Genomic DNA, 27,756 nt, shown 5'->3' on the forward strand with positions numbered 1-27,756 from the left:
CTCACATGACGCTCACTGCGGCTATCCGCTATATCAGCGCCAAGATGGCGAAAATAAAGAAGCTTCAAAATATGTCCGCAATCGCAGGTTCAGTTTACTACTTGTATGTCAGTGGTAGGGAGACATCATTCTCTAGACTCTAGAGTCTTAGTCTAGATGAACGAATGATCTCAAGGGAGTCTTGACCGGACCGGTTGATACGACGACGACGCCATATGAAAAAACCGGCCAAGTGCGAGTGAGGCTCGCGCAATGAGGCTTCCGTACTACAGTCGTATTTTTTCGACATTTTGCAGGATAATTCAAAAACTATGATACATAAAAATCTGTTTTAGAATGCACAAGTGAAGACCTTTCATATGATACCCCACTTGATATAGTTATCTTACTTAGAAAATTGAAAATACTAATTATTAGTTCATGACCACAATTTAATTTTTTTTTTGTGTGATCTAACCCTAATTCACGGTTTTCAGATTTTTCCCTAAATGTCAGCTATAAGATCTACCTACCTGCCAAATTTCATGATTTTAGGTCAACGGGAAGTACCCGACATTCTTTCTTGAGAGACAGACATCCAACAAAGTGATCCTATAAGGGTTCCGTTTTTCCTTTTGAGGTACGGAACCATAAAACTGCTAGAAACCGCTGATAATGCTCTGAAGCTGACAGCATGACGCGTATCATGTGCGAGCAGCTATGTAAAAATTTTAGTAGACTACTTTTATAAGTAGGTACTTGGATAGTCAAACGTAATGATACCTCACTAGACACTAATAAACTGACGAAAATGCTAATTTGCTAAATAAATTGTTAGCAGACCGATGTTGCCGCGGCATGTTATGAAACAAAAATGAAATAATGAATAATCTTTTTAAATTATATTTTTTTGTGATTTTATGGGTAAAATAGATAGGTACCTACTTAAGAAGTTATCGTTTAGTATGTTTATCTGCGGACGAACACTTCTTTCGTGACCCGTCAGTCAATCTAAAAGTTTTGTGTAACTACCTACATTCAATAAAATTGGTCAATCAGGCTAATTAGCTAATCCTTTAATTTGTCTCAGATTTAACAATATCAGACGTTTAATACGGGAAAAATAGATTATCACGCTAGATACAGACCAATAACATAATGTAATAGGTACCATAATACGCTCCCCATCCTTTCGGAAGTTGCTATTTACACTCGATAAAGATATTGATAAGATACGGAATAGGTAGGTAGGCAATTAATAGTGGCTCAGACAGTATAGTGAGTAGTGACGCTTGACGATAACGTGATTAAGTATTTACTAAAGTTCCAATGTATTAATTGCTTTAATAACCCCTTTTATAATGAACAAAGACTGTGAGGATACCGACGAGAAAACGCGTCTTTTAAACAGTCCGGATGATCAAAATAGAGTTCCAAGAGTGTGTGGGAATAGTGGTGCAATGGCGTCTTCGTCCGAAACGATAGTGTTTGATAGTAAACTCATGAAAACCTCGACGCATAATGAAGAGCTTGCCGCCACGTGGGGCGGTCGAGGTTCCCTTCCCGACTCTGGCACCTCGGGACGGCTAAGGAGAGCTCGTTCTTGGTCTGCTAGCCCCCCAGATGATGGTGCCTCAGAAATTCGGATATTGAGAGAACGGTATGTTTAAAAATCTTTGTAAACTTCTATTAGTTCTTTTCTTATCCCTAAGTACGTAGTACAAAAAGTAGATACCTACCCATATGGTTTAAGATTCAAACTTTTGCCTCGTAACGGGAATGTGAAGAAAAAATTAGCTAATTTCTTATCCAGTAGGTACTTTCACTAGCACAAACTCGGTACCTAGGTAAAGGGGTTAATATGCTATGTAGAATATTAGTCATGATTGTTGTCAAACATAAGCCTATGTACCTATCTAATAATAATAAAGTAAATATATAGGTCTCGAAATTCTTAAAGTCGCTAAATATCTGTCCCTAGGTTAGTGCGTACACAGGCCAGACTACGTCCAGGCGCTGTACGCCACCTGTCACGTCATCAGCGCTTCACCCTAGCGTCACTGGCCCTCGTGGACTTCATGAGCTTCTGTTCCATGAGCATTATGGCCCCATTTTTCCCCAGAGAGGCCACGGAGAAGGGCCTCTCGGAGACCATGTGCGGCATCGTGTTCAGCTTCTACGCGGTTGTTATGTTCATCACATCACCGTTTTTTGGTAAATATGTAAGTGGGTATTTAAGGTAATTTAAGCATTTTTTTTCTGTCGTACAATATAATATAAAATATAGCTCCGACACAATATCTGTTTCTGTACACCCCAGTTTACAGAAATAGGTAGGACCTAGTTATTATCCAGATTTATTTATAACTAGCTTATGCTCGCGACTTCGTCCGCGTGGACTACATAAATTTCAAACCCCTATTTCACCCCCTTAGGGGTTGAATTTTCAAAAATCCTTTCTTAGCGGATGCCTACGTCGTAATTTCAGCCCGATCCGTCCAGTAGTTTGAGCTGTGCGTTGATAGATCAGTCAGTCAGTCAGTCATTCAGTCAGTCAGTCAGTCAGTCAGTCAGTCACTTTTTCCTTTTATATATATAGAAGTAGGTACCTACCTACGTATTAAATCCTATAGGGTACCTAACTGATAATAGTCGTAATCTTGCAAAAAAACTACCTACTTAATATTTGTAGATTAGGTACCTACTTTATAGGTTTTTCAGGCAGCACTCGTTTTTTTCAGCTACCGGCGATAGGAGCAAAGTTCATGTTCACAGCTGGCATGTTCATGGCTGGCTCATGTAATGTCATATTTGGGTAAGTAGTATATCTCTTTGCATCTTCTAATTAGGTATCAAGGAATCCTGTATTGCTCACATCAAATAGTTGAATTCTATGCGCTTAAAGTTGGCTTTTAAACTTTGAGCTAAGTACGAATCTGGTAAATACTTTGAGGGACTTATTACTTAGGTACTTATTTAACAGTTTTTACCTAATTCCCACCGTACCTACTTCAGTGGCTTAGATATTAGATTTGTTCGTCTTGTTATACTTACCTACTTACCTACGTCAGTGGTGTTTAGTTATCCTCTATGTAAAACTCGATCTCCCATAAGATTCTGCATCGAAATCGAATGCCGACATTATTTCTACATTACCTATTATAGTATAGTATACTAAAGTATAGTATAGTATAGTATGGTATAGTATAGTATAGTATGCGACAGGTCGAAATGGCATTCAGGATATGAGGCCGCATGTCACCCGCGCTATCACGCACCGGGTTAGCGCGGGGGATATACGGGTGTGCGGGGCGTCCCCACCCCGATTGCCATTTCGACCTGTCGCGTACCCATTACCTACTCATTTTTTTTCATTTTTTACAGAACCTTGGCTTTAGTGGAAGATCCCACCACGTTCACCGTGTTATGTTTCGTGGTGCGAGGCATGGAGGCGCTCGGAGCTAGCGCGTACTCCACAGCCAGCTACGTGTTCGTGGTGAACGCCTTCCCGGACAACATAGGCTCAGTGTTGGGCATCCTCGAGACATTCGTTGGCCTCGGCATGTCTGTTGGACCCGCGATTGGAGGCCTTTTATATTCGGTATGAAGTTTACTGTTCGATATGTACCTATATTACGAGTGCTCTCCAGTTTAGCTCCAAGACGAACGCGTCTTTCGTTTGAATAATGAGAGCGCACTTAGGATCTAAATAGATAGTAGGTACTTACTACTTACCTATATTACCTACTACTTACGTAATATGGAGACTTTGAATGAATTCGTACGATTCTTGTTGCAACAATGCATTGTAGCCAATAGTGAGTGTCAACCAATCAGAGGTGATTGCGATCGTGACATTGTAGCTGTCATTCTACCGCAATCGAGCAGCGGGGTTCAGAAATATTTTAATGAAATGTATGTTCCAGATAGATTGGAGGATTTGGGCTACCATTTTATAGTCTTGGAATTGTAATGGTGTTAACAGTACCAATCAACTACTTCTTGCTGGCAGACTGTGAGGGTATGTTATGCTTTTATACCTACTTCTTAACCACGAAAACTCTTAAAGATTTTCAATGGTAGATACCCGCTAGGAGCATTCACATGTAATCGCAAATGTGCTTTTTTAAAGAATTTAAGTATAGATCCCTCACATAATATTTAAGTGGATCCTTAGCTTTTATATACTTTCCGAATTTGGTTATACAGGTATTGGTAGGTAGGTATACTTGCGTTCCTAAACTCAGAAGGAAGTTTATTAAGTAAGGCCGGAATTAAGAAATTTAGTTATCACTTATCCAGCTAGCAACATAGTTCTTCTTAAAAGGCCACCTACTAATTTTTTCGTTCGCTATCTTTCTTGTTCGCTTAGCGATACATAGCGCTCCCAAGTCCCAGTAGCTATGCACCTAAATAGAAGTACGTACCTATAGCACGCGACAGGTCGAGATGGCAATCGGGGTGGGGACGCCCCGCACACCCTAATAGCCCCGCGCTAACTCGGGCCGGGATAACGCGGGTGACATACGGGTATGCGGGGCGTCCCCCCGCCTCATACCCCGATTGCCATCTCGACCTGTCGCGTACTATAACTCTATTCGCCATCCATTTACTATTGCGGAATCGTTATATTAACGGTCTATCAGGAGTTAACCTGTTCCTATTTTCATTTTCCACTCTTTCAGAATTCGTATCCGGATCAAAATCAGCCTCCATATTGAGACTATTCCAAATACCGTCCATAATTATCACAGGCCTTGTGATTGTCGTCGTTTCTAACACCTGGGCCTTCCTTGATCCCACTCTTGAGCCGCATTTGCGTCAATTCGGACTGTCAACGAAGCAAATTGGATTAATATTTCTACTGTTTTCAAGTTTATATGGAATCTTTAGTCCTATTTGGGGATGGGTTGCAGATCGGTAAATATTTTTTTTATGTTCCTTATTCTCATAATTTTACCCTGGCGCAGTGACGAGCAATGTAGTCTTATAAGTGGGAGGGCTCGGGTTCAATTCCCGGCAGGGACAATTCGAAAATTTATATCTCTGGTCTGATCTGTTGGGAGGCTTCGGCCGTGGCTAGTTACCACCCTATCGGCAAAGCCGTGCCTCCAAACGATTTAGCGTTCCTGTACGATGCCGTGTTGAAACTGATAGGGGAACCCATACTGGGTTTAACAAAAAAAAACTGCCATAGCCCTTCCGAGTTAGCCCGCTTCCATCTTAGACTGCATTATCATTTACCACCAGGTGAGATCGTAGCCAAAGGCTAACCTGTAAAGGAAGTGATGCTGGCTATAAATTTTCAAGAAAAAATTCAATATGGAGACGGCAGCTATTTTAAATGTGATTTTTTTCAGGAGCGTCGTTAAGTATCCTATTTAATTTTTTAACGACCTAAGTAGGTAGGTACCACTTGTCTGTCTGTTTATTTTGGTTCACATTACCTTTTGTAAATACTAGGTAACTATTGCACACCATTATAATGGTAATTACACTGTGACCTTGCAATAATAAATTATGATTATTAGGATTTTACTTTCCTCACTTCCAGAGTTCACAACCACTGGTGTATGATGGTGTGGGGATTGTTTCTCTCAACTATTGGCTTATTGCTCCTTGGTCCATGTCCCTTTATACCTGGTCTTACACGGTAAGAAAAATATTGATAATGTTGGTTTTACTTGATAATATGAATGTAATATGGTTTGCCATTGTACAGTATCGTTGTCTTTTCCAGGGACTTATGGTTGGACCTGGTTGCCCTTTCTATCTTAGGAATCTCAGTTGCGTTAACCCTTTTACCTACATTTCAAGGAGTTCTGACTAGTTCTATGTAAGTACTCATAAACGCATTTTCCAGTTACCTAATCTTTACTCAGGCTACCCCCTAAACTTTTACTTAATTTGGTACCGATTTCCTATATTGCAAAGACACATGAGGCCCTTATGAGGCCCCATGTCATACGAAAGGTCAGCGTCACTCATCAGGCGATGGAGAGAGCTATACTTGGAGTTTCTCTACGTGATCAAATCAGAAATGAGGAGATCCGTAGGAGAACTAGAGTAGGTAACCGACATAGCTCAACGGGTTGCGAAGCTGAAGTGGTAATGATGGGCAGGGCACATAGTTCGTAAAACCGTTGGGGTCCCAAGGTGCTGGAATGGCGACCCCTCACCGGAAGACGCAGTGCTGGAAGATTCTGACTGCGTCTTCCGCAAACGATTGGAAGAAGAGAAGTGCTCATTTTGAGAGAAGATCTGTGCTTAGTAATAGGCTGGCGATGATCATGATGAAGCATTAGTTATGCACCTTTCAGTTATGAAGGTGGATGTCCAGAAGCGTTAGCGACGTACAGCGCCGTGGCGGGAGTATGGTCGTGCTGCTACTCGTTGGGCGAAGTGCTAGGGCCTGCCCTGGGCGGCGCCCTCGCCGAACAATATGGGTTCCCGCTATCTGCTACGCTATGCGCTGCTGCTTGTTTTATAATGGTAAGACTTTTTTTTAAATAAAAATAGCGAAAAATGAGCAGGCGGGTCATCTAATGTTAAGTGATTACCGCCGCCCATTGCAGCACCAGCCGTTGCAAAAAAAGTTTCTTTTTTTAAAAAAGGGCTCCCTGGTGCAATGGTGAGGTCTTAGAAGTCGGCTTCGATTCACCACAAGTTATTGTAATGAAATAATAATAAAATTCTTTAATTTTTTAACATTTTCATCTAGGCCGTGGTTACGCTCACATTCTTTTCACTGCGCGAGTCATCAAAATGGGTAGAAGCAGAGTCCGCCTCGAATTCAATACCGTACTCTGACTCCACTTGGAACAGCAACCATTTCTGCAGGACACGAAGCGCGCCGGCGAGCCAGCTTGCCGAGAACTCTCCTCTTCTAACGCCTTGCTCGTGTGCTTCCAAAACTGGTAAGAGTACCTTCATGATGCAAACAATCTACAATGTCTCGTAGTGGCAACACACTGGCGTGAGGTACCACCAATTGGAGAGCGCCTCGATCGTCACAGCAACAACGTCACAACAGATAAGTGTGTGCCTACTGCCCTGCCCTGTTACTGTAACGTGCGTGTCTTCATGAAAAATGGGCATGACTCTGATGGCTTGCCATAAGACTTTATTTATTGGCCCTCTTAGAAAACTTAGAAATTACTTATGTTTAGGTACTTAGATGTTCTATTTCACAATGACCGCTCAGCCTTGCTTTATTACAACCACACTACAACCAAGGCCGAGCGGTGAGTGAATGTACAAATAAGCGTTAACCCATAACCCAATGTGTGTGTAACGTAAACCGCGTCGCAGTCGAAACTAAACGCTATGCACATTATAACAACGTTCATACAAACATAGTCAAACGGTCTTCGTGAAATAGAATCCAAAATGTGCAGTGTTTGAGGTTGTCAAATGGGTTAAGATAACACGAATGCAGGGCAATATAATATATCTAACATATATATTTTTTTCCAGCATATTATTTGTATGGAAATCCCCCCACCAACCAAATGTTTTTCCTGCACAGAAAAAGCGGAAAAAGCGGCTCAGCTAGTATAGCAGATATTATGGCATATTTTCTCAAGTTTGAATACTTGACAGATGTGTATGTGAGAATAAGGAAATCACGTAATAAATCCAAACCTAGATCATTGCCCAACAGTGATCAGTTATATCAAAATTATCTTGGGAGCAACGATGAAGATGAAGGGGAAAATGAAAATTCAAAGGAAATCGTTGCAAATGGAGGATCCCAAAGCAATGAAGACAGCTACTGCTCTTACATAGACAAAGCTATATTCGGTCCAGTGATTACGCAGATGAATGATGAGAATGTTATAATTAAGCGCAACAATAAAGGCCTCGTCGCAAAATTAGGGACACACGACGATGAGAAACGGCCGTCGGATGAGATCATTAAACATAACCTCCAAAAAGTACACTTCTATGAACAGAATCCTGAGTGCACCACACTTGACGATATTTTTGTAAGTTTTTCTTCAATCCGTTATTTTTTTAAATTCATTATAGGCAAACGCTTGACCACAATCACACCTGATGGAAAGTGATGATGTGGCCGAAGATGGGATGCGTTTTCCTAGAAGATGCCTATTCACTCTTGTTTTAAAGATACCCGGGTTGTATTTGACTACCTACTACTCAAATCAGTAACTTTTTATCAAAAAGTCCGAGCTTCTATGAAATACTGGTATGTTACGTCACAATCCTATGACGTGCTTTTTTAATTAAAACATAAAACTAGCAAAGGACGTGGATTTTACGTATTTTGGAAGACACTCTATTTAATAATTAGGTACTGAGAAATAATGTATTTTTCATATAGGCAACGTCTCTAATAATTTACATTCCGGAGACGGATATATCTTACTCATATTATCTTAGGCCACTCTTATATATTATGTGCCCATAGGATAAATCAGGTAGTGATTAATATTTTCATGTAAGTATATTTTATATCTTTTTAGGATGGTTGCGATTGCCGCGATGACGTCACCAACGTGAGGGGAACCGTCACTGTCTCTTCTACAGGAGCCTGTGAAGTCTAAAATATTAATTCCAACATCATAACAATTTAAATATTAGTCGATAAGTAATTAATTTTATAGTATCTATACTTTAATAATATTAAGATTTTTTATTCAGTGATACGTAAATAATTTTAAATAAATAACTTCCATTTTTTATTTTCTTTTTCATGTTCCTTCCTTATCGCCTGACGTTTTCGAATAGCAAAAATATTTCGCACATCGCACAATTACCAGGAAAGTAGCAAAGTGAAACGGGATAACTTACGGGAACGAGGGATAACTTGCAAATATCCCGATGGTTAGTTTTCGCAACTGCGCAGAAATGGCACCGGTTTTCACGGATGCTGTACGAAACACTTCTTTATAAGTCATGTCTTCCGAATAAAATCGACCTCCGCTGACGATTTCCCGACATACATTGTCATGGTTGCCTTGACCGTTGTCCACTCTAAACAATTTTCATTTTGAAAAGTTTCCGATTTTCTACTTTGTCGACGTCATACTACAGGCTGCTACGAGCTTAAGGGGCCCTGCTACGAGGCTACGACCTATTGAAAATACTGTTACCAGAATATCATAAGGGGAGGGAAGGCTGTACGGCTTTTCGCGGTCTTCATTAAAGCTTGGGTAAAACAACGACGTTTACGACTGTTCTGTTAAAGCCAAAAAATTGGTATATTTATATAGAAGGTAAATCTAAATATATAAAAGGAAAAGGTGACTGACTGACTGACTGACTGACTGATCTATCAACGCACAGCTCAAACTACTGGACAGAGCGGGCTGAAATTTGACATGCAGATAGCTATTATGACGTAGGCTTCCGTTAAGAAAGGATTTTTGAAAATTCAACCCCTAAGGGGGTGAAATAGGGGTTTGAAATTTGTGTAGTCCACGCGGACGAAGTTGCAAGCATAAGCTAGTAGATTATAAGCTCGTAGGTATACATTGAAAACTTCCTAAAGAACCAACTAGGTCCCTACTACCCAACAAACAAAATACGGAAAATAAAATAATTGTACCTACTTACTTAAATATATTTTAAGAAAGCAGTCAAGAAATAGGTAGAAATAAGAATGTTTGAGAAAACTGTGTAGCGTCACAAATTCTTCCATTTATGATAATATAGTATTTTTAGTTAAGTAAATTCAAACATACAAAAATAAGTGTAGGTATTATATTATATTTTTAGCATATTTGCAAATATGTACATAGAAAGACGGCTCAGAACTACACCCAGTGAGAAGCTGCGGGTGTAACAAATTGGAATTTTATACTGACAGTATAGAAAATGAGCATCACCACGGTTTCTTACATTGCCATCATAATACAATGAAATAATCATAATACATAATAATATAATGAAACTTTATAATGCCCACGACTTCGTCCGCGTGGATTTAGATTTTTTAAATCCCATGGGAACTCTTTGATTTTCTGGGATAAAAAGCAGCCCATGTCCTTCCCCGGGATCCAAGCTAAATCTGTACCAAATTTCGTTAAAATCGGTTAAACGAATGGGCCGTGAAAGGCTAGCAGACAAACAGACAGACGCACATTTGCATTTATAATATTAGTATGGATATGGATATTATGAAAAAATTAATGGAGAGAAAACTAACTAAGAATGCCCGATATTCTAAATAGAAAAATACTTGAATTTAACTTTTAACCCTTAATGTTGTACTACTTACTAAATATTCCACTAAGTTTCGCTGTCATGACGTGGTGGGCACAGTTACTTACTGTTTGGAGACCTCGCTTCGCTTGCAATTTATTAATCCAGACAGCACTGCATATAAAAAAAGAAACATACAGACCAAACAAACAAAGTTACAAGACCATTACAAAATTTACTTATTTCGCATCCAGTAAAATGAGTAGGTAGGTACAAAATACAAAAAACTGAAATGATTCAAACCCATAATGACTATATCATTCACGACTCGCTTCATCATAATATGAAAAATAAATGACTGTTCTTCCTAGACTGTGTCCTAGGAATGGGGTGAGATCAATGAGAGGGAACAACCCTCTTACAAATGGAGTGAAATTGGTCCCTCCCTCCTCTTCCGCCTACGACCAAACTCCACTCACTTATGAAATCCTGGTATTTGCTACGGTAAAAGAAAATTCTATAAATGGTGGCCCATAACTATTTATTTAGGTATTTGTTTTTATCATCTAAGGAGCATCCATGAATAACATCGAAAATAATATAAACGTTAGTCTTTGTGATTTTTTTAAAAATAATCAACGACGTCCAAGAGTTGGGAAGTAAATAATTATTCCAGAATATTGAAACGGATACAAACTAACCTGTGTATGCTTATGAAATCCTCCATTATCTAATTACAATGTCATAACAGACGCCCATTAAATCGATTACGACTAATTATTCATCTCCAGGCGCATGTTTGCGATTGAGTATCATATTATTGTGATAGAGCGTGGAGCCACATGCGAACGTGGTTTTAGTTCATAATTCACTAAAAATATAAAAATGATAATAAAATTAATATTGTGCCTGCTTGTGGTTGTTCGTGCCAATCCAGCAAACAGCGACTGCAAAGAAGTACGTTTAAACAATAAACCTCATAAAAAACATGTAATAGGCATGGGGTTAAATCGCCCATACCAGCTAGCCTACGACCTTAAAGAACACAAAGTTTTCTTCAGTTACAACATTGGGGACGACTCTGAAGATACGTTTCAAATTGGCTATATAAAGAAAGATCATATTAAACACGAAGACGTTCCAGATGTGAGAAATGGTTTCGCGATCGCAGTCGACAATAAAGATAATATAATTTTCTTTGGAGGCAGTGATGGTATTTATGAGCAACATCTCAAACCAAACAGCACAGTACAAAAAATCGTTAGAAATCATAATATTTGGGACATGTTCTTCAAGCATCATCTTTATTTCATTAACTATCCATCGCAGCATCTCTTCAAATGTATTCGTGGGAAACATGGCATCGAAACTGAACATCAAAAACATATTCACGAAAAAATATATCAATTTGTAATCGATGGGGATGATGATACTTTCATCACAAATGAGACTGGTTTGTACAGAATCAAGAATGCTACAAACCATCGAATATTTTATGGAGAGCCTACAATTTTTCGAGCCATTGAAGTTAACAACAAAGGTGTGGCCTATTTTAGTGCCAAAGACGGTATTTTTGTTGCTAATAAAACGAGTAACACGCTGGAAATTGTGGCTCATATGAAAAATATTTTTGGTCTAGCATTTGATAAAGATGACAATATTATTTACTCGAGTCCGTACGAAATTATTAAACTATTGCCAGAACGTTGCAAATGAACGGTCTGTTTATATATACTTATTTTGTAATTTGTTTTTCTTAATTCTCCTTAATTTGTAACGCGGTATAGGAAGAAAAATATATATACGAATGTAAGTTATATTAAATATCCCATAATATTTTTATTTATTCAATAAAATAATAAGTACTTAATATTATTATTCTTCAAACTTTTTGTAGTCGTACCTACCGCCTTTCAATTAGAAGCTCACAAATAAATTACCCCACTTATTTAACTTATTTATAACTAAGAACTGAAACGAAAGTTTTATTTTTAATCAAAATTATTAATCTTACCACGAAACCCTTATCGGTAAATAATGGACACGTTTAAATATTGAGTTTAGTGTAGGTTGTTAGGTTTAATAGGTACACTACCGGACACTACATGCTAGGTTTCATTTTTGTACCTAAACCTGAAACGTGCCTGAAACAAACCGAATGGACTTCAAGCAGCACGCACGCGTGCGTGTAAAGTGTTACCATGCTTGCGATAAACCACTGACCTCTACCTGGTCCATTGGTACCTGACCAATACTAGTACGCTGGATCCAAAATATTGTAGGGTAAACATGCTCTACCCCGTATTGACATTATTATTTATTTGACCACATTATTAGAAGAGCTGCGATAGCCTAGACGTTCGCCTCCTAGCCAAGAAGATTTTGAAAGAATATTCTGACTAAAGCGTGAAACAAAGTATGAGACGCGTCCGTAAGCCGTGGCTAACAGGCGCTACTGATAGGTGTGCACAGGCATTTGCAATGCGGCCTGCTAGATATCTCTCGGACGTACGCGGACGTCCGAGCGCTCAAGGTTACGTCAGCGAATGACCTATAAGTCACGACTGTTAACCGCGTCCGTAAGCCGCGTCTTTTAATTTGTTTCCGCCTTCATCGCCTTTTCCCCTTGCAACGTAGCATAAAGCTTCTGTAAGTTTCTAGTATACCTACGACAAGAGCGATGGATGCGGATTGCGGTGATTAAACTGCCGACCTTTGGATCTTAGTCCGCTACCTATCTAGTTGAACTTTCACTTAACTTTTCTAGTTAAACTATTAAGTATACTACATATACCTTTAAGAATCTACGACCTATTATGACTATTTAACAATTATATTTAAAGCTTTCGTAAAAAAGCGGTGATAGCCTAGTGGTTAAGATGTCGGCCTTCTAATTGGGAGATCGGGGGTTTGATCCCGGGCACGCACCTATGTTATGTGCGTTTTAAATAGTTAAACATCATTTGCTTTAATGGTGAAGTAAGACATCGTGAGACACCCTGCATGCTTGAAAAACTGAGAGTTCTCCATAACGTTCTCAAAGGTGTGTGAAGCCTGCCACTGGCCCAGCGTTGCAGATTACAGGCTAAGTCCCTCTCATTCTGAGAGGAGATCCATGCTCAGTAGTGGGCCGGTGATGGGTTAATTAAACGCTGACCGATTGAAGTTAATTAAATACATAGCTATCAGTGGCGTATCTACACAAGGTTTGAAGCCAGGACAGACATTAGTAGGTACATACTAAGTACCTACCTTAGACTAGGTCAGGCATGTCATTAAAAAAACAAGTCGTAATTTAAAAAAAACTCGGGTATTTTTTTCGACATTTTGCACGATAAATCAAAACGCATTATTCATAAAAATAAATAAAAATCTGTTTTAGAATTCACAGGTAAAACCCTTTTATATAAGTTTACCCCTTTTGGTATCTTACTTTGAAAATTGAAAATACTTATTTGTTCATGAACACATTTTAATTTTTTTTATGATGTAACCACAAATTCACGGTTTTCGGGTTTTTTCCTTTACTTGTGCTATAAGACCTACTTACCTGCCAAATTTCATGATTATAGTCAACGGAAAGTACCCTATAGGTTTTCTTGACACTTGACAGAGACAACTGACGGACAGACAGACAGACAACGAAGTGATCCTAGGGTTTTTTCCTTTTGAGGTACGGAACCCTAAAACTTAAAAATGACTGTCCTGCCAAAATTCGAAAATCACAGTATTTGAAAATGCGCCATACAGCCGCCATTTTTTTAAATTACAGCAAGTGCCTCAGTATACCTACCATGTAAGGATTCTAACAATACCCCATACATTCAAATTTAGGCATTTAGAAGTTATGCTGGTATAAAGAAACATGAACTCTGAAAACATTACACTCCTTTTTTGGGCAGTCGTGTAAAAAGCACTGTCGCTAATTCCGTTGTACACGATCGCAGGTACAAACGTTTTTCTGTCCAGCACGCGCGTAGACGAGAGGCTTCTGAGCTAATCCGACAAGAATTTTGTAATCCAATTTACCACCACTAACACATAAAGTCTCTTCAAAATTCGTTAGATTAACAACTTTAAAAGATTCAACTTAAAGTTCAATTTACAATAAACAGTATTATCAAGGCTACAATGTCAGAGGCTCTAGGGTAATGACGTCATAGCCCCCCTGTGTAAGAGGGTTTGTAGAGAGACGGCATTCTTTGAATCCTCGCTTTTAATGTGTAAATGGTAGTGCTCAGGAGTACTAAGATACCAATCAAATCAAATCACAGATAAGAACACGAATATCTACTGAAGGGTTTTTTGATTTCGTATTTCGGGAAAATTTTAACTGTAAAACATCCCGTTATGGTGCTATGGATAAGCTACGGGCTACGGCGTAGCGGTTTTTTAGAACATAAGAATATTTACCCAAATGTTCTGAAAAACAGCTACGACGTAGCTAGCTTAGCGTAGAGATAATATTGTAACGTATAGATACTTAAAAATCTAAGCTTTGGAATCTTTATATTTTTGAAATTAAGTTTCTTCGAACACACTCATGGTTTATTGACTATAACTGTTAATATTTCTTTACATATTGAAAGTAGGTACCTACTCACTCAGCAGCTATAAATAAAAGCTTTTATTTAGGTGACTTGGCGAGTTGGTATGTGATCAAATCTTGCAACTGAATTTCAGATCAGTTCCCGCCAACCGATTGAGCTGAAATTTGGAACACATAATGGAAATATCTATGTGACTTGGAGGACAATACAATAATATGGTCCATGGAGGTGGTCTCATGATGGAGACGAGAGGTGGCCATAGGAACTGCACAACATAGCACCGTCATGTTTGGGCTCGTCAGATTTGTCTTGACAAGTACTGTAGACCTACTTAGATGATGACTCCGATCGAGCCTCATGATGGAGCCGAGAGGTGGTCATAGGAACTCCTCAAGTACCCATCATAACTCCGTCGTGTTAGCGCTCGTTGGATTTGTCCTGACATATTCGTTATACCCATCTAGCTGTACCCGGCATGCGTTGCAATGCCACGTAAAATTAAAACCGGCCAAGTGCGAGTCAGACTCGCGCACCGAGGGTTCCGCACTACAGAAGAAGTAAAGCAGTAAGAATCACTTTTGTTAACGAACCGTAACAAAAATATTCATGTGTAGCTGTAGGTTCTGTTGGGTAATATACCTAACTTAATTAAAACGTAGCAATTTTGAGGTATTTATCCACAATTATTATAGTGCCCGTTATTCGTCATATAATACTTATGTAGGTACATGGTTTGAATAATAGCTTGTTTTAAAAAGGATTCTTTTAACGTGATGATATTATTTTAGAAATATGGTTGAGTATGGTCAATAGGTAATGCCCACTCTTAATTTATGTAATCATTTTTAGCTCTCCAAACAAAATTCCAAAGATTTATTTTATAAGTACTTTGCCGGTAAAAGACAAAAGCCGCGTGGGAGGAAATACATTTATTTACCGTCTAAACTTGTGGTTGACTTGTAGTTTCAACTTAACCACTTAAGTAATTGGATTTACTTGTAGGAAAACTAATAGGTAGCAATAATAGCAAGTTGCAATTTTTTCTACTAATCTATGGAAAAATCAAAAAGCAATAAAAATGTACTATAAAATTTATTAATAAATAATAATCAATCAAAATGTTTTCAATAATAATAATAATAAATATTTGAAACTTAATTATTCTCTTTACACTAAACTGTAACTAACTCTAGTTCAAATATATGCCAGTTGATTTAAACTTAACCTTTAATTAAGTTTTATCAGCTGACATAAAAATAAATCTCTAATCTATTCTTCCGTTTTCGTGATATTGACAAATTTTATTAAAGTTGGTGCAGTATTTTAGCCTATTATGCTGCCGTACAAGTAAGTTTCATTTCAATTGGTCCAGTCACGCCTGGTCACCACTCGTCAGACTATCTATCAAAATGTAAAGGACTAAGCAAGCTTTGCATCTTGCACCTAAACGAGAGCAGCAATACGTAAATTTATTCTAGGGACCAATTCTATATTCATTGAACATTGTTATATCAATATTCATTGGGTATACTTAATATCTACAGCTCATTAGTCTCATCATTTTTTTGTTAAGTAAGTATTATTAGTTTCATAAATGCTCTTTACCTAATTACGATAAACTAACGTACGCTAATACACATGAAATCAAAGAAAAATATAGACTCAAAATCGGTTTGCTAGCGCCGTTGCCGCATACCATTCTACGAGAGGCTATAGACAAATTCTTGTTTTGAAGTAAGTTATGAACTGCATTGATGGCCCATTGGGGCATGGTGCCGGGTTGTCTCGAGAAAAGTACTGAATACAGCTGAGGAGGTGCCCCGTTCGATGCAGGTTGACAGAAGTTAAGAACCAGATGATCTTTCACAGCTTTCAACACTTGCACCGTTCCGGTAAATTGTTGATAGTGTTGACGGGCCGCTAGAGATCCTGAAAAAGGATTTTAAAAATAAATTCGGCTCTTTTATCTTAGCCACCAAATTATTTGTTAGTTTCTTATTTATTAAAACTACCTACTCGATATGATTAGGGTTTAATGGTCCGGACCGAACCGAACCGGACCGGCTGAAATCAAACCAGATTGGGATACCTACTTACGGTGGACTTTCGAATCGAGCTTCTGTGACGTCAGTGACGCCTCAAACTCCATTTGCTCTACTCGAAAGTACACCTTTAGAGAGGTAGAAAAACCCCAAATCAATCAACTTTTACCAAGTACCGACTTCATCAAAATTTCCTCGCACTCGGGTAGGTAAGTATATTATGATGTATGGCATAATATAGAGCGCCTAAAAGGTGTGTAGGGAACTACTATAGGACAAACCTTGTTAAAACATGGATCAACATACCATTTTGTTTATCAAATGTCTCCCAATATCCAGCGGATTCGTTGCGAAAGAATAGCGAGTATTCTGTCATCTGTCCATTTTCGTCCCAAAGTAAACGCAGATGGCGATGCTGCTGGTTAAACTTGGCCATAATGCTCTGGACGTGATAGAGTTGGACGTGCTCCGTAGAAGGCTAAAACAAAGATAAACCTTTAACTATAAAATAAAATAAGTCAGCTTCCGTTTGTGTGTGTCCGCAAAACTCGAAAAGTTGTCTATGGATCGACATGAAATTTTTACATAACGTCTCTATATACCTACTCTTATAGGAGTGTTTTATATACTTTTTATCTCAAAGTTCCCACGGAAACGAGTAGGTATTGTTTACTTCCCTAATAATAATTAGGTAATCATCCTATCATAATATCAGACTGAGTCACAGCTAAACGTGGCCGGGTTTAGCTAGTAGTAGTAAATACTAGCTAAATTCCCACCCAAATTCCGCTCCTGTACAAGGGCGGAATTCGGGTGGGTCTCACTATTCCCGTAGAACTTTCCCATTGACGGTAATAATGATATTTATAATTTTTTCATGATAGTGTTTTACTTACACTTCAAGGAAATTTCTAAATAATTTTTAAACACATAGGTATTATAAAAATTAGCACTTTAAAACATGATGTTTTACAAACGGATCTAGAAATCGAAAAATGATGTTTCCACACCCACAGCATTTTTAAAAGACCTATTCAACGATACCCAATATGGGGTAGACGAAAAAAAAAGTCATCCCCACTTGACATGTAGCTACCCTAAAAAAAAATATTTATCACAATTTTATTTCACCACTTTGTCGGCGTGATTAATATTTATACCCAGGCCAAATTACAGATTTCTAGCACTAATAGTCTCTGAGATTAACCGAGGACGGACGGACAGACGGACGGACATGGCGAAACTATAAGGGGTCCTTGTTTACTATGAAACCCTAAAAAGCAATAGTATGTCATTTCTCGTTCAAAGAGCTGTATTGTAATATGATTTTATGATTTTTAGAAACCTCAATCTAAAGGTAGATACCTATTTGTGTAACCTATCTATTACTGCAGCTGTCTGTTACATTGAAATTGATTGAGAGCAGATGGAATAAAATACCTGCTCGAATTAACGTCATTGATTCGCACTGGCGTAAAATGTTCAATCATAATGTAGACACCTAATCATGTTGCCTGCTTTAAGGTGTGTGGTCTATGTTGTTATATACGTTGTAGGTACGTTGTTTGAAATGCCTATTTCAAACAACGTACAATGAATGTTATATAAAATACCTAAAAACTACAGTAACAGACTAATTTACCACACAAACCACATTAACACGTTCACATACTCCCCTTGTCTGATAAGACACAAGTCCAAAATAACTGATAGTGATATCCATTATTATATTACATATTATATTTACCAGTAGACGTACGTAGGAGTTTATTCGAAACCATACATACATACGCAGTTTGGTTCTCATATGAAAATCAAGCAAACTCAATAAAATTTTGTAACTAGGCACAGAACTGGCAAACTGGCTCAGAAATTTCTTTCTAGACCGTTAATGGATTAACATTCAACTAAGAACTAAAGTACATTTCTATGGAGAGCTCTGGAGATCGAGCTACTTACTAAAATACGTGGGAAATACGGAAATTCACACGCAATGCAAACTCGATCGATTCGGATCGATGGATTCGGAAATCGAATCCAGTTGCAATCGAATCTGAATATATTCAATAAACTTTTTCATGCCTTTAAAAATAATACTGACTAATTATTATGCCCGATCAAATAATAAAAACTTATATGGACGAAAATATTTTGCACCTCAACTCTTGTAGTGCATTGTAGGATATGATTCGATGCTTCATAGCTTTATTGAGTCAATTGGAGACTGGAGGAGTTATTCAACCATCGTTATGTAAGTATGTAGGTATGTGCAGGATAATTAATCCTACACATTATACCTACAGTCCGCCTATAATTTGAAATACATAATAACTTAGCACATAGGATTCGAATAATGTAATTTTTTTGTATGATTCTGTTGATGGTTCAATCTCTATATATAAAAATGAATCGCTAAATGTGTTGCTGATCGCAAATCTCGAGAACAGCTGACCCGATCTCGCTAATTCCTTTTTTTATAATATTCTTGAAGTACGAGGATGGTTCTAACGGAGAAAATTAGAATCGACTGTTAGGCGGTACGAAGTTCGCCGGGGCAGCTAGTAAGAAAATAAAAATAAAATAATCAAATCAATGTTACATGAACTGATGGGTAACTCTTCAGTAGAAGCAATCAATTCCGAAGCGGGGGTATGTTCTCCATAATGTTCTCAAAGGTCTGCCAATCCGCACTTGGTCAGCGTGGTGTACTTTAGCCAAACCCTTCTCATTCTGAGAAGCGGCCCGTACTCATTAGTGAGCCGGCGATGGGTTGATGATGATGATATTTCCGAAGGTTTTCCACTTAGTTTTGGATAAATAATTTGTTGGATGTGACAAAATATATTTAAGTACATGAATGTCTCGGAAAAGATTTTTAGCACTCTATCTCGTCAAAACCTGGATAAAAACTACAGCGTGTGAGTGAACACATCACTCAGTATAATAATAATTTATCTACGCAGAATATATGATCCATCCGATACACATACATGAAGATACAGTAGTAGGTAACAAAATCATGTTTCGTAAAGAGATCATATTAATTTGGCTTCACAAGATTAAGTAGGTCATCTATATTGACCTATCCATTGCTGAATGAGTCAAGTGCAACCTACGTGGGCGAAGGGGGTTAACCTCCAGGTTAGGTCGTTTGCCATCTAGACAAAGTTTAATAAGTTATTAACCTACATTTATACAATATTATTTAAGTGTTAGTTGAGGTTGTTACATTGTCACTATATTTAATTTGTTTATTTTTGTTATTTACTTGCTTATGCCTGCGACTTCATCCGCGTGGACTACACAAATTTCACTCTGTTTTACCCCTTGAGGGATTGAATTTTCAAATATCCTTTCTTAGCGGATGTCTATAGTACGCCACAGGTCGAGAAGGAATGAGTACACCCGCACTTCACCCGCGCTATCCCGCACCAGGTCAGCGCGGGTGACTGTGCGGGTGTGCGGGACGTACCCCGATTGCCATCTCGACCTGTCGCGTATACGTCATAATAGCTATCTGCCTGCCAAATTTCAGCCCGATCGGTCCAGTAGTTTGAGCTGTGCGTTGATAGATCAGTCAGTCAGTCAGTCAATCAGTCAGTCAGTCAGCTTTTCCTTTTATATATACAGATTTACCTATATTTTTGGGCACTCTACTAAATGTTCCTTTATATTTTTTTGAGTTTGCACAGTTTTGATGTAAGTAATGACTTAAGAGCCAGCGCGTGCCAGACCTTCCTTATTTTATAAAAGCTGTAAGTTTCTCATCGTAATGCGTAAGTATTGTCACTAACACTGGGAGGAAAGTTTGTTAGGATGTTTATTTGGATCATGGTGGCTTTGAGAGATAACAGGTAATAAATAACGCGCTGGTTCTCTCTTTGTTAGGTCTCTATCTCAGTCTCTTACATAATATATAATTACCAAATCCAATAAATGAATATGATTTCTTAAGTTCTAAAGTTCTTAAGTTCTTAAGTATGATGAATTCTTACTATAATATATAATATTATAAATGCGAAAGTGTGTCTGTCTAGCTGCTAGCTTTTCACGTCCCAGCAGTTTAAGCGGTTTTAATGAAATCTGGTACAGAATTAGCTTACATTCCGGAAAAGGACATAGGCTACTTTTTATCCCGGAAAATTAAAGAGTTCCCGCAAGATTTTAAAAACCAAAATCCACGCGGATGAAGTCGCGGGCATCATCTAGTAATAATTATATTTTGACGCCGTTATAAATCAGATGGAAATGTACTACGTAAATCCAAATTTCAACAAACCGATTGCGTAAAATCGGCGCATGATGAGGGACTCGTGGGTTCATACTTCATTCGAAAGGATATGAGGGCCGCACCTACCGGATAGTGCAAATCATATCAGTTCACAAGCGCTCTGGGAAACCGGGAATCACAGAAAGTATGCTGATAGAATAAATTACTTCTACTAAGTACTTCTAACATTTATTTAAAAATATGTTTATGACATTTTATGTGTATACCTACCCACTTACCTAATTTATAGGGTTCCGTACCTCAAAAGGAAAAACGGAACCCTTATAGGATCACTTTGTTGTCTGTCAGTCTGTCTGTCCGTCTGTCTGTCAAGAAACCTACAGGGTACTTCCCGTTGACCTAGAATCATAAAATTTGGCAGGTAGGTAGGTCTTATAGCAGACATTCGGGCAAAAATCTGAAAACCGTGAATCACATCATTTTTTTTTGTGTGGTTACATCACACAAAAAAAATTAAATTGTGGTCATGAACTAATAATTAGTATTTTCTATTTTCGAAGTAAGATAACTATATCAAGTGGGGTATCATATGAAAGGTCTTCACCTGTGCATTCTAAAACAGATTTTTATTTATTTTTATGCATCATAGTTTTTAAATTATTGTGCAAAATATAAAAAAATACCACCGTAGTACGGAACTCTCGTTGCGCGAGCCTTACTCGCACTTGGCCGGTTTTTTATGTACAAATTGGTACTTGACTGCTCTCCAATGTGCAGCGTATTTCGAATGTATATCTCCAGTCAACGCTCTATCATGTTGGGCTCAGGTAAAGGTTTTTTTTAAAATAAAAACTTACAACACCCCTCTTTTGGTTTGGGGGTTGAAAATAGCGAGCAAATGAGCAGGCGGGTCGTATCGAACCTGATGTTAAGTGATTACCGCTGACCATGAACATTTGCCATAGGAACCCACCACTGCGTTACCGGCCTTTCAAGAAATTTGTTGAACCCCGTCCCCAAGTTGAAATATATAGTGAGAACAGCGCGGAAGGAAATTGGTTCCACAGTTTGCATGTGCATGGAAAAAAGTTCTGGCGCAACGGATGGTCGCAGTGCACCAGGCACCCAGGTGGTGAGGGTGAAATTGCTTACGGTGGCGTGCGGTGCGGTTGTAAAAAAGGAGGATGGAATGATGTCATATATACAACTGCTCAAAAATATCCCCATTAAAAAGGCGGTTAGAAGACGCAAAGGGAGCTTACGTCTCTAAGGTGTTCCAGGCTTTCTAACGAGCTGGTTAGTCTGGAATAGGTATACAATAAAAATACATACCTACCTAAGCCATGTTGAGAATTTTGAATGTAAGTACCTAATACTGCAACATTTTCCAGGGATAGATAGCACGTCCACACAGCATACTCTGTATTGCTCTACTTTAATGGATGTACCCGTAAAGTGGCAGGATTGAGACAAAATAAAAGTTTTTTTAATTCCATGGGTACTCTGTTTTTCTGGGATAAAAAGTAGCATATACATCCAGAATGATGCACCCTGGGGAAGGACAATGGCTACTTTTTTCCCGAAAAATCAAAATCTTTTCTGTGGAATTTTTAAAAAAGATCTCAATCTAAGCGAGCATCATTTATATTCTAATCTAATCAAATAAAATATACACTTAATTGATTCTGTTATTAAGTAAATTAGCAGACCGATAAACTAGAGAACCAGTTTAGAGAAAATTAGAAATGCCATGAAAATGTCATTGCAATTAAATGGTTTTCTTCGAAACAAAGGTTCATTTCAGCTCAGACGTAAACATCATTTAGGTGTTTTTAGCATCAGGTTAAGTTTATAACAAAATCAAGAAAAGGCTTCGATTGACTATGAAAGGAATCCTATTTTCACGTTCGCCTCGCATGCTCTCAGTATAATATTAGGTAATATTCGTCTTCACATTATGCAATAGGCCGGCCAATTGAAGTCGCGTTTTGTTTAAATTGTGTCAGGCCTTGTGTTTACACGACTGTTTAGATCAGCTTCTAGTAAATAGGTCTGAAGCTTCGCAGCTGTTCTATTAAATTCTATTAAAATATAGATGACGGTTTTATTATTCCTTTTATATAAAGCTATTCTATTGTTTTAACTTTTACCCATACGTACAACGCACATCGGCAGACCCGGGGCGCAACGTTTTTCTTGAAAACAACTCAAACTAAACTTTATTTACTTTATTAACTTAAAATTGGAGGATCATGTCACCCATTATTTCCTTGGAGCCCAATATAGTCTAACTGTCTAACCTTATAGGTATTATAAAACTATTAATCCTTCGTTCTACTGTTCCCGGTATTGAACCTATACGTTTATTATCATCCTAAACGTATTTCTAAAGACTAAAGATTGCTTTTCATAAAAACCTACCCCAAATGTAGTATGGGGTATCTCTTCGGTATCCCACACCGTGATCGTGGGACAAGTTTGGTATTTCTTGACACCTTCTTTGCTCAGGTGCATATACAACTCTACCGCGCTCCACTTCCCCGTCACGTTTCTAATATCCAGACTGTCGTACTCATGATCTCTTTCACAGGTCACCTGATCGTCAACTTTAGTTGAATTAGCAGTTTCATCAGCGCACGTGTACAAAAACAGAAAACATATCCACGGAAGTCTTAACAAGGCGCGACCTTGCAATGCCATTTCTGCACACGTAAATTTTAAACACACATCGCGAATTATGGTTTTTTAAATATTATTTTTGTATCGGCATATAGCACGAGCGTATAAATAATGCGCGGATAAAAGATAGACTGGCTGTAGAGGCATGCGCGGGCGCTTCGGTGATCTGACTTCTGACTCACATTGCCGATGCTATCACGATTGACCCTTAGCCTTACAGGCGCGTAGAGGTTCCACTCATCTTAAAAAATTACCTGGGAACATGTATGACGTCATATCAAAGCGACACAATTAGACACAATTGAGAATAGAGAGTGTAATTTAAAATTTAATACACGGCTATTTCGGATGATTCAGCATCCTCATACGGTTTTAACAGTGTTTATAGATACTTAAGTATTTATTGCTGTTTGCTGTATGAAATTTTTTGCTTTAAATTTGACATAAATGCACTACTTTAATTGTAAGTACATAGCTATGTAGATAGATTTTTTATTCAAAGTACCTCTATCTCGTTCAATTTGTGGTGAAAAATTATCCATACTAATATTATAAATGCGAAAGTGTGTCTGTCTGTCTGTCTCTCTGTCTGTCTGTCTGCTAGCTTTTCACGGCCCAGCCGTTCAACCGATTTTGATGAAATTTGTTACAGAGGTAGCTTATATCCCGGAGAAGGACACAGGCTACTTTTTATCTCGGAAAATAAAAGAGTTCCAATGGGATTTAAAAAAACCTAAATCCACGCGGACGAAGTCGCGGGCATCAGCTAGTAAGTAATAAGTATTTCTCTAATACAATTACCTACCATCATATTACCAAAGGAAATTATCATTTTCTATTAGATATCAATCAGATAGATGTCACATTTAGTAGGTTTACAAAATGACTAAAGTGACGTCAAAATACTGCAGCTCAGGTACAGTTTGTTGTAATTTTTATCCGCCTATTATACTTTTTTAAGTCTATAGGCAACATCGGCTGAAATTGGTATTTGCCGCAACGATAAAACTGTGAACTAATTGCAATTGTTAGCCCGAAGTTCGGACATTTTCTTGCTTCATCTTATGTTATTTATACGTAGATGAAGATAAAACATTTGATTCGTATTTTCGATGCATTGAATTACATTATTTTCTATAGGTAAATAGAGTGTAGCAATATGTGGCAGTCGGTATTTTTATTTTTTATTCGGATACAAGTTAACCCTTAACTGCAATCTCACCTGGTGGTAAGTGATGATGCAGTCTAAGATGCAAGCAGGCTAACCTGGAAGGGGTATAGCAGTTTTTATTAAACTCATGCCCTTTGATTTCTACACGGCATCGTACCGGAACGCTAAATTGCTTGGCGGCACGGCTTTGTCGGTAGGGTGGTAAACAGCCATGGCCGAAGCCTCCCACAAGACTAAACAGTACACAGACTACAGGTAGTATACATGTACAGACTATTACAGATAGGTAGGTACTTATGTAACAGATGCGGATATTATTATCCAAGTACGAGAGATTGGACATCATTATTATCATCATCGTCATCATCATAATCAAGCCATCTCAGGCCTATTGCTGAGCAAGGGTCTCCTCTCAGAACGAAAAGGATTTAGACCAGAGCCCGCCACGCTGGACCACTGCGAATTGGCACACATCATACATCTTGGAGAATATTAAGAATTATGCTCTCAGGCAGGCAAGTTTCCTCACGATGTTTTCCTTCACCGTTAGAGCAAGTGATAAGTGAGAATTCCTTAAAATGCACGTTACTCCGAAAAGTTAGAGGTGTGTGCCCGGTATCGAACTCTCGACCGCCCGTATAATAGCCCGACGTCTTAACTCTTAACCACTAGTCTATCACTAGTTTTAACGTATTATACTGAAATTCAAATACCTAAAAAGAGCAACCGCCAAGTTTCTTGCTGGTTCTTCAAGGTAGGAATGGGATTCCGAACCAGTGGTAAATAATTTGACGATTCAAAAGCACTTGTAAAATGTATTCTATCCTAAGGAAAAAATAATATTATTTCTCACCTTTTCTTGTGGTTCCGAGATATGTATGACGATGCATCTCTTCACATAGTCGACGCCAGGGTCTCCAGACATATGCTGGATCAACTCTACCCCATGCCACATGCCACCCAGGTCGCTCACAGATATTCCGTGTTGAGGCGAACGGTTCACACAATAATCTGTGTTATATCCCACAAACGGAACTTCATATGGACTGACACCTTGACCGTATTGTTTGCCGTATCCATAATTTCGACCATAGTTGGGTGTACTGAACCCTGGTTGATAATAATTAGTGTTTGAGCTTCCAGTTGAATACACTGATTTATAGTTAGGATTTGGATATCTACTAGATTCCGAAAACGTCGCGATGTCACTGCCATAGTTTGTCTTATATGGGTACTGATTTTGGCTATTATAACCATTTGAGGCCGTGGTGTAAGTTGAATATTTTGAACTATCGTCGTATCTTTGATAACTGGCACAATAAGCCGTTGCAAAAATTAATTGCAATATAAATATTTGGTACATTTTCAGATTTTCGACAAGTTTTCGGGTGCAAAGTATCGCGTGCTAGTCGAGTTGGTAGTGGTACTGTTACTACTACTATGGGAGTGGGATGTAAACTAATTACGTCCAATTGCTGTGATCCAGCTGCAGTCAAAGTGCTGTAACTGACGGAATATTTTTATGCCAACATTAATATTTTAAGAATAAATCTATGGATATTGAGTTATTTTTAAAGTTTAAGCATAAGTAAGTACAATAATTATATACAATAGTATATTCATAAATAAACTGGTACCGTAGGCCAAATTTATGTAAGTTTAACTGTTACCTACCTACTTCATATTTATATAAATTAATTATCATTAATGTGTGATTTTATTTTATTATTCCATACTTAATAACCTTACTTAATCTCGCTATTTAACTTTTTAAAGCTTATAAAATGACATTTTATATGCTATACTTGACTTATTAGTATAATAATTATCACATAGTATTGGTAGGTACCTAGCTGGCTCTATCGCGCGCCACCCGGTCCGGCTTGGAGGTCTAGTTAACTATTCCTGAGGGAAAAATAGAATACACACTATTAATAACATTATTATAAATGCAAAAAGTCTGCCTGTCTGCTAGCCTTTCACGGCCCAACCGTTTAAACGAATTTGAGGAAAGGAACAGAAATAGCTTGCATCTCGGGGAAGATCATTTTTTTTGCGATGTAGCCACAAATTCACGGTTTTCGCATTTTTTCCTTTACTTGTGCAATAAGACCTAAGTACCTACCTGCCAAATTTCATGGTTCTAGGACAACAGAAAGTACCCTATAGGTTTTCTTGACATACACGACAGAATGACGGACAGACAGACAGACAACGAAGTGATCCTATAGGGGTTCCTTTTTCCTTTTCCCTAAAAACGATCTTAAATCTATACCTATATATAAAAGCGAAATACCACTCACTGACTAATCGCGAAATCTCAGTAACTATAAAGCCTACAAACTTGAAATTTGGAAGGTAGGTTCTTTTTAGGACGTAGATTTCAGCTAAGAAACGGATTTTGTATAGGAAAGTTTTAGAAACGTAGGTTCTTTCTAAGGGGCATTTGTAAGATAAGAAATGACCCTACCAAAGTCCTCGTGGACTTCACAAATTTCAAACCTCTTTTTTACCATCTGCATGCCAACAGCGCAACCTGTCCAGTAGTTTGAGCTGTGCGTCATGCGTGAATAGATAAGTCAGTCAGTCTTTTATATATTTACATTAATTTTACTTAAACTAGCATTTAGTATCTCTTATATTATATTTGAGACCGTTTCTAGGGTTCCGTACCTCAAAAGGAAAAAGGAACCCTTATAAGATCACTTTGTTGTCTGTCTTTCAGACTGACTATAACTATAAGGAAGAGTAGGTACAAACCCTTACATAGCATAATAAAATTAACAGTCATATTCACCGGATGAAAAGACTTACATAAGAGTACCTACCTACTATCTAAAGTCATAATTAGGTACTAAGTAGGTTAATTGATATAATTTGCTCATCAGGGAGTTCCTGTCCGCAATACAGAGATATAATCCAGCCTCCTTGTCATAG

At 38.1% G+C, this 27,756-nt stretch overlaps 3 protein-coding genes across 4 annotated transcripts; 2 read left to right on the forward strand and 1 right to left on the reverse strand.

The window, feature by feature from the left end:
* Positions 1-1,065: 1,065 nt before the first annotated feature.
* LOC117997301 (MFS-type transporter SLC18B1-like) lies at positions 1,066-8,682 on the forward strand. Its single transcript, XM_034985552.2, has 12 exons — positions 1,066-1,639; positions 1,961-2,201; positions 2,721-2,794; positions 3,364-3,580; positions 3,910-4,000; positions 4,665-4,899; positions 5,534-5,632; positions 5,720-5,815; positions 6,300-6,471; positions 6,701-6,896; positions 7,456-7,967; positions 8,466-8,682. The coding sequence occupies exons 1-12, from the start codon at positions 1,341-1,343 to the stop codon at positions 8,544-8,546; spliced, it is 2,313 nt and encodes a 770-aa protein (XP_034841443.1). The 5' UTR covers positions 1,066-1,340; the 3' UTR covers positions 8,547-8,682.
* Positions 8,683-10,953: 2,271 nt separating this feature from the next.
* Positions 10,954-12,016, forward strand: LOC117997304 (ommochrome-binding protein-like). Its single transcript, XM_034985556.2, has one exon. The coding sequence runs from the start codon at positions 11,032-11,034 to the stop codon at positions 11,860-11,862; it is 831 nt and encodes a 276-aa protein (XP_034841447.1). The 5' UTR covers positions 10,954-11,031; the 3' UTR covers positions 11,863-12,016.
* Positions 12,017-15,769: 3,753 nt separating this feature from the next.
* On the reverse strand, positions 15,770-26,324 carry LOC117997303 (uncharacterized). Of its 2 annotated transcripts, none has more exons than XM_034985554.2 (3): positions 25,673-26,324; positions 17,045-17,216; positions 15,770-16,625 (listed from the first exon to the last, which is right to left on the reverse strand). In XM_034985554.2, the coding sequence occupies exons 1-3, from the start codon at positions 26,180-26,182 to the stop codon at positions 16,306-16,308; spliced, it is 1,002 nt and encodes a 333-aa protein (XP_034841445.1). In that variant the 5' UTR covers positions 26,183-26,324; the 3' UTR covers positions 15,770-16,305. The 2 variants fall into 2 exon arrangements, with proteins under 2 accessions (XP_034841445.1, XP_034841446.1); XM_034985555.2 differs by lacking the exon at positions 25,673-26,324 and adding an exon at positions 23,391-23,814.
* Between the last annotated feature and the right edge of the window lie 1,432 nt (positions 26,325-27,756).

Source organism: Maniola hyperantus, chromosome 4 (genome assembly GCF_902806685.2).
Source record: "Maniola hyperantus chromosome 4, iAphHyp1.2, whole genome shotgun sequence".
Classification (NCBI taxonomy): Eukaryota; Metazoa; Arthropoda; class Insecta; order Lepidoptera; family Nymphalidae; genus Maniola; species Maniola hyperantus.